Consider the following 11,899-nt stretch of genomic DNA (forward strand, 5'->3'; position numbering starts at 1 on the left):
TATTCGGTGCTAAAAGAGCAACACAGAAATTAATAATCATAATAATTATGCATTTTATTTATGGGGGCCTTTCACATCACTCAAGGTCACCTTACAGACACAGCAGTAAAAACAGTGAGTACTTTGTAGACTTTGCTAAACACCGTGGAAACCAACATGCAGGAAGAAAGGTTAAACCATTTCTGTCTCTGAGGGACCCTCCTAAAACCAACTGCGTCAATACACTGGTGTGATTTATAATCTGGAACATCTGCAAAAACATATTTACAAGAAATACATTTGAGTTGCAAGGAGAAATCGGTTTCAAACAGATTATTTTTAATAAGGAGTTTGTTGTCATCACAGGAGTTATCTTTTATAAAAACATAACTTGTGATCGTCTTAAAAGAAAAGTCTCCAAGCTGGAGAGTCCCATGATGACAGAAGAGAGTCATTTCTGATGCAAGGGATTTTCCCTTTTTTATTTATTCAGATTTCTTATAAAGATGTCTCTCTCTAAGTGTTGTGATCATGAATATGTGTCACGATGAACAATGTTTTGTGGTAAACTATTCTCTGAGAGAGTTGGCTTTGTAGCCCATTCATACACATCTGCTTTTAGAAAATATGCTGCTCTCAAAGTTTCCAAAAATAACACAATTAACTGCATTTCTTTGGTTTTGATTGGCAGACCCCTGTAGAAGATGTGCCTTTGGCCATTGCTCCATTCCAAGGACGAGTCCTGGTGGGAGTCGGGAAACTGCTGAGGATCTACGACCTTGGCAAGAAGAAGCTGCTTCGCAAATGTGAAAACAAGGTGAGGCGACAACCCAAATTCAGACACACACACGTATGCAGCTTATATGTAGCTCTTTTCTGCTGAAAATCACTTCACTCTCAAACTTGATTAAGTTTGAGAGTATGTAAACACACAGCATGAGCTCCATATCGTATCCCCCCCATTACGTGTCTGTTTGTACCTCTGATGGCCGATCAGCCTGCTTCTGTGATGCTCAGACAGCAGAGGAGCAGAAGAAAGAAGCTGCAGATATTACAAACGAAATACAAAGAAAAATGTGGTTTGCAGTTTTTGCATCCTGATCTTAATGACGTGAACTAGGATTCATTTTCTCACTACAAAAAATATTCCTGGAAAAAAAAACATTCTTTTGGCAGTCAATATCCTTTTTGATGTAACGTGATTTCCTCAAAATCCTTGGAGCCACTTTGTCTAATTTGAGCACAGACTTCAACTTTCTCTCCCGAATGAACTGATTGGATTATCGTGGTCAAAGTTCAAGGTCACTTTGACCACACATCCACATTATTCTCAGACAGAGGGTTGGATACGCTACATCTGTTTTGTCTGTTCTTTATTTTTAAATCGGAGTAAGGGTTCAGATATATTTCCTACCACTCTGATAATTGTGAACTATTATGTGACTTTTGACTGTACTTTATGGTGGTATAAAAATGCAAGATTTGTATTTTAGATTTGTCCTTCCATGCACAGTCCGTTTTCCTTTTTTCAAAACTTCTTAACCTTCAAATGAATCAACGGAAGAGGGAAAATTCCTCTGCATCACAGAGCAAGTTACTGCCTCAGTGTTACCAAAGCAGTTTTCACATGTGCACTCTGGATAATATCTAAATAATTACAGGAGGATTGCTCCATAGATTCTCCCGATCTGGCCGTTCACATATGCTCCTCACAGATGGAGACTATCCCTGTCAAATGTGATGTAAAAAAACAACGCGAAAGTAGCACTGTCCGCTATACGGCGCAATAATGACAATATTTGCATTGTGCAGCAGTAACAGTATAGAAACGTCACTCCTCCCCTCCTAGCTGAATTCTCCGGAGAATATCCTGCGGCGTTCTCACATCAGCCCATTTAGACTTGCTGTGGAAAAAATACTAGGGGTCTGGCAGGAGAAACTCTGGGTGAAGTCCGAGTGAATAACCTTTATGTTTGCGTTCACACATACAGCTCCTCCGGGAAATATCAGGAGATTTCTGCAAGTGTGAAAACGGTATTATTCTGGGTCTTTGTAGACGGACAGTTTTCTTTAAGAAACTAAGTGTATGTTTGTTGTTTTGACCTTGCCTACATACAGATTATCAACCACATGATGGGATAAAACTATTTCAATAAGAGGTAAATGTATGATTATGTAAATCAATAATTATTCTATTTCAAAAGCTGAGCAACTTGTGAGTAATCCTTTTTTATATCAGATCAATTTCAAGTTATGAATGTGAAAAACTGTGGCTCTACCCTCCTGCAAAGACATGGATGTTATTTATATCTTAACAGTACACAAAAGCCCTTTTTTTTAGAGTTTAACAGTTTAATTTAATAATGGAAAGTCTCCTGAACTTCCACCGCTTCCTTTGTAGATTAGATATAATTCCGAAGCACGACATCGTAAAGGACAGAATTTATGTGCTGTCCGTCAAGGTGCCTGTTTTCACAAACACACAAACTTCACCAGAGCCAGAGTCCAAAATCAGCCCGTGTCATGTGCAGGTTAACATCTACATTGGCTTATTGAAGAAGAGGTCAGTAGTAGAGCCCAACCGATTAATCGACCAGCCGATATAAGCTTGTACAGTGACTATGGGTATTGTCTAATTTATCACAGATGTGTCTCACTCTTACTAATTCAGAGTGTGTAAATGTAAAAAAATTATTAGAATGAGTCTGCAAGCACTTTTTAGGATCACTGATTTAATTGCTTTTTTATCACTCCTTAAATTAAAGATGACTTAAGTTTTATTAGGTGGAAAGTGTTTTGGCCACATTTCAGAGGTTTAGAGGCTCTCCCCGGAGAGCCGAGTGAGCTGCTGTGAGAATGCAGCAGGATCTTATCAGGAGAACTCTCCTCGAGCGAGTGGGAGAAGATGGTGACATTTATACCCTTTGACTGGTGCCCGTAATTGAATGGCTGCGTCATGTTTTCTGTTCGCCAGTACAGTCTTCTCCTCACTTTTGTTGATATCTTGTTCCAGCGACCTACATGTAGCATGGGTTTAAGCGCAGATATTCTCATCTCAGCGTCTTATTGCAGACTCGGTCCGCCACTTCCACGCCTTTTTTTTACGTCACGTCTTGCCTCAGGAGACTCCCCCTCCCATCCGACTGCGATTATAGTCTCCTGCTGCGAGGTGCATATATGAACAGGCAGGTCAGGACATTTTCAGGAGTGATATGTGAAAACAGCTCTAGTTACCTTACAGGTTAGTTTTGGTGGCTTTACACCAGCTGATGGTTGTGCTTGTTGAACATGGCCACTTCACATCATGTTCCCCTTTGATAAAACATTTGTATTTTCCTCCCTCGTATATATTCATCATGCCTTCAAAGTAAAAAATTTTTTACTCTTCTCTTTAGCATGTTCCCAATCTGGTGACGGGCATCTACCCAGTTGGCCAGCGTGTGATCGTGTCTGACGTTCAGGAGAGTCTGTTCTGGGTTCGCTATCGACGCAACGAGAACCAGCTCATCATCTTCGCTGATGACACCTATCCTCGCTGGGTGACCACAGCCTGTCTGCTCGACTATGACACCATGGCCTCGGCTGACAAGTTTGGCAACATCAGCATAGTAAGTATGGGGACAGGGACCATTTGGTATGTGAATATCTGACTTGTATAAAACGTGTCTGCCGCCCTGCAAAGCTAACAAGCTAAAGGATAACACATCTTCACTTTCTATTTTCTCAGGTGCGTCTTCCCCCAAATACAAGCGATGATGTGGACGAAGACCCCACAGGAAACAAAGCACTGTGGGATCGAGGCCTCCTTAATGGAGCATCACAGAAGGTAAAATACTGATAACTGATCAAAGAATGTGATCTCTTACAGTCAGCATTTGATAGCCAATGTTTTTGAAACTAAAATGATCTCAGATTTTATTGATCCATAGTATCGAGGCATAAAACACTCGAGCTAATCAATCATAGTTTAACTCAGAGCCTCTTTTAGCGAGACAGAAAACAGTAATGGTCCATTCACATTCACAGGTATTTAAAAATGTACATATCTCAAGTCCATTTGGCGTCTCCTGAAGACCCAAACATCCGTCTGTTATGTACCGACGCGGTACCAGCGGTGGAGGTGTGTCAGTGTCTACATTGAACAAATATGTTTTTTATACTGGTATATTGCTCGCACACACCTGTGCTAACAATAAACCAGTATATAATGCAGACACCCACACTCATTACCTCACCCGCAGGTGCAGCCGAAGCCGTTACCATCAAACACAGCGCCAACCTGACGGGACCAAAAATTCATCCCCATTCAATGTGTATTGATTGCTGAATGTAAGCTGTGCTGGTAAAGACGGTGACACAGACCAGTCTGGCTGCAAGACTTTTCAACATTTTTTGTCCCACATGAGGTCATAATCATGCATTTAAAGAAAATGGTGGAATATTGTTCTGTAAATAAGAATTTGTGGAGTGCTCTTTTGATCGAAAGAGTCCTATATTAAAGTTAGTAAATTAAAGAGTGACCAGCGGAGTTGGGCAGAGAGCTCGCAATCTAGTGGTCTGTGCTTCACAACTTTCACTGCAGGCTGAGAGCTTAACTACTGTACTGTAGCTAGTAGGAGTGCAAACTCCACAAAGTGAAAACAAACAGAACTAAAAGAGCGACAGAGCTGCACAGAAACTGCACGTTGTTGACGTTACTGAACACAGTAGAAATCGTCAGGCAAGAAGACAGTTTAAACCTTTTTCTCTGAGAGACAAAAACAGGGTGCAACATGACTATATCACTATTGGTGTCTTAAGTGTAACATAATTTTTGCTCATTGAGAGTCTTGCATCTCCTCCTCATTTTAGCTTAAGATTGAGTGTGACAGGAATAAAAAGTGGAAAAGCAAAATCTCTGTTAGAGTGGGCGCTTCAGGGTTTGTGTTCTGTTAGGCTCATGCTTTTCAAGATTCAGAGATTCAGACCGGCTGCTGCTGCCGCCACAATGTCAGGCCTGTGCAGGACTCTGGCCTGGTGCCCTGATCTGCCTCCTCCAACCGTCCACACATGCACACACTCAAACTGCAAAACACCGATAGCCACAAGTATAACCTACTGACAAATGCAATTGTGCAAACAAACACTCTCACGCAGAATGGAGAAATGCACATCTAATCACTCATCCCAAATTTAAGTTGTGGTCAGAAAGTGTTTAGGTAGCAGATAGTTTGGGAAAGTCCCTCCGATTGAGACATTATAAGTTGGTCCCAGTTGTCTTTGTGACACAGTGTTTGTCAGCTTGATTGAAAATCTGTTTGGGTTTGGAAATGTACTGTGTCTGTTTTTAGATGTGGGGTGTGGACGCATGGATTCCTTATCCAAAAAGTGTGTGTGCTAGTTTGCATCTGAGTGGATGAACTCAATTACCCATACACAGCTTCACTTAATGCTATCATGTATTCAAATAGATGCAATCCAATCTAATTTGATTTTAAAAGATCAGATCTGCGATCAGTTCGAGTCACATGATCTGGGGATCGATGGAAAATGTATCATCCAAAATTAATTTACTGCCAATAAATACCAGAGCAGAGTCTCTGTGAAAAGAAAGCTGCATGTAGGTGCAACGGAGATCTCCGGTACAAATGTGAAGATAGTCAAGTTTTTTTTATCCTCCAAGTTATCCGACTTCTCAAAACGATACACCATGACAACAGTATTTTAGGCATTATTATAATGCTATCTGAAAAATGATCTGATCCGCACAAAATCTATGATCCGATCCAAGCCCTGACTTTTGTGATCTGTTGCGCCCCTAATAAAGAAGGTAAAATATTTTACACTCATCATTGCATAAATCTAAAACCTCTGGACAATAACAAACGTTTCCACCACTTCCACTAGCACAAGACCAAGGCATAACCGCAGTCATGTGACACTTCTGGTACTATTTTCACAGATACCGTCTCATGCTGGACAAAAAGCACTTGAGGAGTCTTCTTTCATGAGCCAGTCCTGACTTGTTTTTAGGCTCTTTGAACCTCAAAACAAAGACACCATGTGAGTCCTGTTGAACGGTGTAGCCTTTGGCCTGATGTTATCTTACACTTAGATTGTAATCTTCTAAAGTTGCAAAGACACGTGCTTGATGACATGCACTTAAAATAAATTCTTGAAATTTCTTCACCACATTCAATTGTTGTTGATAAAATTTCTAATGCTCGATATGTGCGATGTTTTGGTGCCACACGTGTGATGTGAGATGCTGTGATAGATAAGTCATGATAACAGACACTTGAGACAAACAATCGGATTCTGCAACACTGTACAACATCACATGTTTAAATCAGGGTTCGCACTCATCCTGGAAAACCTGGACAACAGTTGAATAATTTTCTAGTACTGGAAAACACCTGGAAAATGACAGAAAAATAAAATGTCCTGGAAAATTATTCCAACACTCCTACAGGGTTGGACATTTTCACCTCCACACGTTAATAAAAGTATCTATTTGTTACATAATCCACAACGCAGATTGAATGGAAGTCTATTGATAATGTAATGGCTCCGCCTCCCCCTCGTGTCAAAAGTGGATATTTTATTTACAATTTAGTTGAGAGGATGGAGCGAAAAGATCCTTCACAAAAAGAGAAAAAAACACCTTGAGAGTAAATTGAGAGAGTAAACAACTATCAGGTAGACTTGTGTTTTCGCCTCAGTTTGAGGTCAGCACATTAACAGTAGTTAGTTAACGTTATTGATGGTGTGCTAGCTTGCACTGAATTTCTCTATCTAGTTGGTCTTTCCTACTAGGGCTGCGTTCTGCTATGACTTTGTGCCTGACAAAAGTGAGAGTTTGATAAATGCCAATTGGCAATGTTTACAAACTGCAGAGCGGGAAAGATAATTGCGTCTCATGTGAAAAGGTTCATTTGCACAATAACGACCCAATAAGGTACCCGACTGTGTGAACCAAACACGGGCCGAATACCTAACCTTTTACTTTGCTAGCATTATCTCTTCAAATGCAAAACAGCGTTGTTAAGGGTAAATAATGGACCTTAACATGATATTAAATGATTAACCGTTGAAGCGGTAGCTCACAGTGGGTGTGATTAACCTTGTTAAAGACACTTAATATTGGTGTCACACGATCATGGACTGTCATACCAGCTCAATCATCGCTGAAAATGTCCTGGAAAAGTCCTGGAAAATGATCTATGGAAAAGAGTGGGAACCCTGTCAAGTGCTAGTGCATGTCTGAGGAGAAGTCTTGTGGTGTTATCCACTAAAAAATCTGAGGAAGCTGTTGTGTTTCTGTAGCCTTTTTCAGATGATGTGATGTCAAAAGGTATAGGCATTACAGGGGAGAACAGCACTGTGTGTGTGCGTGCACACGTCTTAGTGCGTGTGTATGTGGGGCTCCCGCTGCTGATCAATATAAAAGTACAAAGACATAACGACGGCAGAGCTTTGTTACGTTGCTGTTGCAAGTCAAATTCTGAAAAATTCTTTAATAGTTTACCCAAGTAATAAAGTAAACATTGTTCTAAACTCAAATCCATTCATAAGAAATTATTCAAGGTGCTCTCTGAGTTCTTAGTCACCTTTTTAAGCTTGTTGGCTTATCGATGTTAGCATTTAGCTTAAAGCACTGCCTCATTGAGACTCCTTCATCCCTTATTTTGTTACATAAACAAATGTGTGTTTCTGGACAATGGAATGCCCATTCAGGGTTCACAGGGAGAGTTTTTAAGTTCAAAATGCGAAACATGCAGGTTCGACCCTGAGTGGGATAATTGGGGGCTGCCCCTAGGGAAGAAGAGATAAAGAGCTCTTTATCTCTTTGGAAACACTGATGTTGCCCCCCCCCCCCCCAATCCACCGCTGGCTGATTACCATCAGAGCGGAGCTGTGTTCACTTCATGTCTGACTCAGTTGTGTCTGGAGGCACAGAGTTGCATGCACAACATATGTGACACTGACGCCACAAGACCAAAAAAGGCCAGGCTAATGCTGAGGTTTTATTACTGCCCAATGCTCTCTTTGTATCTACGGTACATCCTGATTACCATCTCTAATTATTGCTAAAGCAGGTTTTTGATGGTTATTGGATTAGGTCAGACCATCCGGACCAATTTCCTCTTTGCAGACGATGACACTGCGTGTCTTTCAGAACGTAGCCTCGGCACAGAGCCCACTGTGTGTGCACTTTTTACACACATTTTGTTGTCAGAAGAGTTCAGCAGTGTGTGGGGGGGGGGGGGGGGCGTGAAATGGCTTCAATTAGATATCTGATCAAATTTCTCATTTCTATTCTTAGCTGCCTGTAATGTTCCACCAGAATGACTGGAGGTAAAGATGTTCCTGTAGAAGTCAGTCCAGTCTCTGACACAAAGTCAATCCATCCAAATATCATAAGCAAAAACACCAAGTTTCAGAGAAGCTTTATGTGCATGTTTGATTAGAAACCAGATTTTATGAACCATATGTTATCCATAGTTAGGAGCGTAGCTGACATGATTGACAGGTAGCCGTGATGTAACAGAGGCTAAGAGGCTTAAAACCCGCCTGTCGTTAGGTTGACTGAGAGTTAGGGTTCTGAGCCCCCTGTAGGAACAGATGTCTGATTTCACTCAGGCTTTGTCCATTCATATTTACAGTCTATGGTCTCCCCTGTATGACATGGGGCTCTCTACATAGAGTCAGTAAAGTTCCTGTTCCAGTCTCGGCCTGCACTCTAACTCTGTTTTGTCTCGCTGACCCTTTTCTATTGGCGTTCTGGTACATCTAAGTCTCAGGCGTTGCAGTACAGGAAATCAACATCCGAATACATTAATGGGTTCAACGTGGAAAAGTTTAAGGACTATAACATCTTTAATTCACTGTTTTAACAATATAAGTTTAGGCCACATGAAGAGATGCAAATAAAAATAAATGTGTCACGAGTCACCCCAGGTGATGAAAAGCAATAAGGGGTCATAAATAATAATCTTTTGACCATCTCTGTGACCGTGTGGGTTTCTGAAGTGATCATGAACAACACTCTGGGGGTGAATCAGTGCAGATAACAAAAACTCATGACTGACTCTCTCTCCCTCTGTGACTCTGCAGGCTGAAGTGGTTGTGAACTACCACGTAGGAGAGACGGTGCTATCTCTCCAGAAAACAACTCTAATACCTGGAGGTTCAGAGTCGCTGGTCTACACTACGATATCCGGAGGCATTGGCATACTTGTCCCTTTCACGTCACACGAGGTGAGACGAACATTCACGTACAACTGGCATCCTGAGAGAGGAACACATTAGTCAGGCCTCTGAAACATACATCGTCACTCAGGCTGTCGGCATTAACTAGTTAATATCCATTAATTAAGGGGTGAAATTATCCACTTAATTATTTTAATCACATGCTATTTTGTCCCTTAAGACGCACGGTGGATTAACCGCCACAGTGACTCCCTGTAGTCACAGTTTGAAAAGAACGACACCTGCGACTTTAAATGTCTCGTTTCACTTTAAAAAGAAATCTCAGACAGATCAGCTGACAAAGTATTATCCACCTTATGACATCAAACATCACACCTTTTTTTTACCATTCACTTGTTAACTGTTTTCATTTAGTTTTTAATCAGCAACAACTTCATTTTTCTGTGGTTAAGTTGATGTCTTAACCTACCAGAAGTTTATTTCAAAATAAAAGCAGGGTTGAAATCAAACAGCAATTAAAGTACTTTCAGTTTAAGACGGTACAAAAATTCAAAATAAATGCTGAACAATTTTAAATTTAAAACTCAAAATAATTTAATTTCAAACATGACTAAAAAAGTGATTCATCGTGATTAACTATTTAAATTCAGAGATTAATCGTGACTAATTGTCACATTTTCTGTCCCCTTACAAGATACATGTGGTTACATGAATGTGTCTTTTGCTCCACTTGTTCTCAAATCTCTCTGTTCTTTGTTCCCCGTCTCGTGTGTTCAGGACCATGACTTCTTCCAGCATTTAGAGATGCATATGCGCTCCGAGTTCCCTCCCATGTGTGGCCGAGATCATCTCAGCTTTAGATCATACTACTTCCCAGTTAAGGTTTGTATTCAGTTTGTCTTTCATGCAGAACTTTCATCTGTGAATCTTTTCTTAAAGTTTCATCACCTTCTGTCCTCTGTGTGTTGGGGTCTTTAGAATGTGATCGATGGAGATCTGTGTGAGCAGTTTAACAGTATGGACCCTCACAAACAGAAGAGTGTGGCTGAGGAGCTGGACAGAACGCCCCCGGAGGTCTCTAAGAAACTGGAGGACATTCGCACTCGCTACGCCTTCTAATCACACCGTGTCATACAGCAGAGGTGGACACAGACGCACTCTGCTCGCCATCACCCTCTCTCTCACACACACACACACACACACACACACACACACACACACACACACACACACACACACACACACACACACACACACACACACACACACACACACACACACACACACACACACACTGCACATACTGTTTTGCCACAGTATGCCTTTTTTAAGAACACGCATTGTCAGACTTTTTTGTATTTTTAAATGACTGACTGTGGGAAGGCCCACACTGAATATATTGAAACATAAATGTCCCATGCTCGCCCCCCTCCTGTACATGAATCAATTATGACGTAACCATAATGGACCCTTCATGATTTAAAGCGTGTGAACGTCCACACACAGTTGTGTGAACAACCGTTAGACACCCTCCTTCTGCAAGCTGACTAATTTCTGAGAAGTTTCTTTCAGTTATTCACACCTCGTCTGCAATCAGAAACCAAACACCCATGCAGTGAAGTATGTAGATGTCATTACATGGAAACATGGCAGGAAGCTCAGTATCAATCTTCAATCGCTTGGGTTCCCACCAACAGATGTGTGAACAGTATTCTCACACACCACTGGTCCTACCTGTGTCAAATAAGAAGTTAGCCACTGGCTAATCAAAGCATACGTTTCACTGACAACTTGTACTTAGAAAGAAGCCTACTCTGTCCAAGCCGAAACCGTCTGAGGCATCCGATGAAGCTGAACTCGGACTGAATAGGTGGGTGGAAGAATCCTGAAGGGTTGCACAGGGTGGTGTTCTTCTCAGTCCTGTAAAATTCCCAACCTCAGCCACAAGCGCAGACATAGCATTCCTCTGTAGTCACTGAATTTAGGGGTTTGTGGGATGGGGGCTGTGGTCTGTTTTTGTAAATAAAGTTGTTGTTTTTTTGTGCTTTATAATACCATGTGTTTGTGTGTCATTTCCTGCCACTGTGTGTGTGGATAACCAGAGCTTGGCCAAGACGATCATAGCTGCACCCACCTCCATCATTCACACATTACCGATTGAAATTAAGTTTTTTTTTTTTTTGGTGTGTTTTTACAAGTGCATTCAAGTCGAGGATTAGAACTATTTGTTGCCGTCTTTTTCAATTAACAGTTAAAATGTTTATATTTGATATCATTTGATTAGGATCTTACAGGCAGAACAGTCTTGTTATTGTCTGTCAACATGAATTCCTCTTAATTCATGGTGAATCTTTGTAAGTGAACTGGACGGATGTGAAAGGTCTTAGCTGCTTTATTGAGGTCGCTAGGGCTCTGCAATTAATGAAAACCAACATTCAGAACCTCTAACCGACGTAATCTCACCCATGTCAATTATTTTTGACGACACGTTCAGACACATTTTGTCTTTAGGGAAGACGACACCAAAGTCAAACACCGCGGAAAAACTGTTTGCAAGAAATGCAAGTTATTTATTTTCTACTGTTTTAGAGGAGCATATTTACAGGAAAGACCATGTCAGTAAGCTTTGAGTGCAAAAACTAAATAATCATTATTCGTTCATTAGTCATTACGGCGGTAAAATGTTCAATTAATCGTGAAATTGATTTGAGGTCATATCGCCAATCAG

The 11,899-nt window shown here is 41.0% G+C and overlaps 1 protein-coding gene across 1 annotated transcript in view; it reads left to right on the top strand.

Moving 5' to 3' along the window:
- sf3b3 (splicing factor 3b, subunit 3) overlaps positions 1–11,225 on the top strand; it is a 30,124-nt gene extending 18,899 nt beyond the window's left edge. The window contains exons 22-27 of the mRNA XM_020653074.3: positions 671–796; positions 3,375–3,587; positions 3,707–3,805; positions 9,076–9,219; positions 9,949–10,053; positions 10,150–11,225. Of these exons, the coding sequence (XP_020508730.1) occupies positions 671–796; positions 3,375–3,587; positions 3,707–3,805; positions 9,076–9,219; positions 9,949–10,053; positions 10,150–10,290 (828 nt within the window). The 3' untranslated portion in view covers positions 10,291–11,225. The remainder of the gene's footprint in view (positions 1–670; positions 797–3,374; positions 3,588–3,706; positions 3,806–9,075; positions 9,220–9,948; positions 10,054–10,149) is intronic.
- The last annotated feature ends 674 nt before the right edge of the window (positions 11,226–11,899 follow it).

The sequence above is a fragment of the Labrus bergylta genome, chromosome 7, assembly GCF_963930695.1.
Source record: "Labrus bergylta chromosome 7, fLabBer1.1, whole genome shotgun sequence".
In the NCBI taxonomy this organism is placed as follows: Eukaryota; Metazoa; Chordata; class Actinopteri; order Labriformes; family Labridae; genus Labrus; species Labrus bergylta.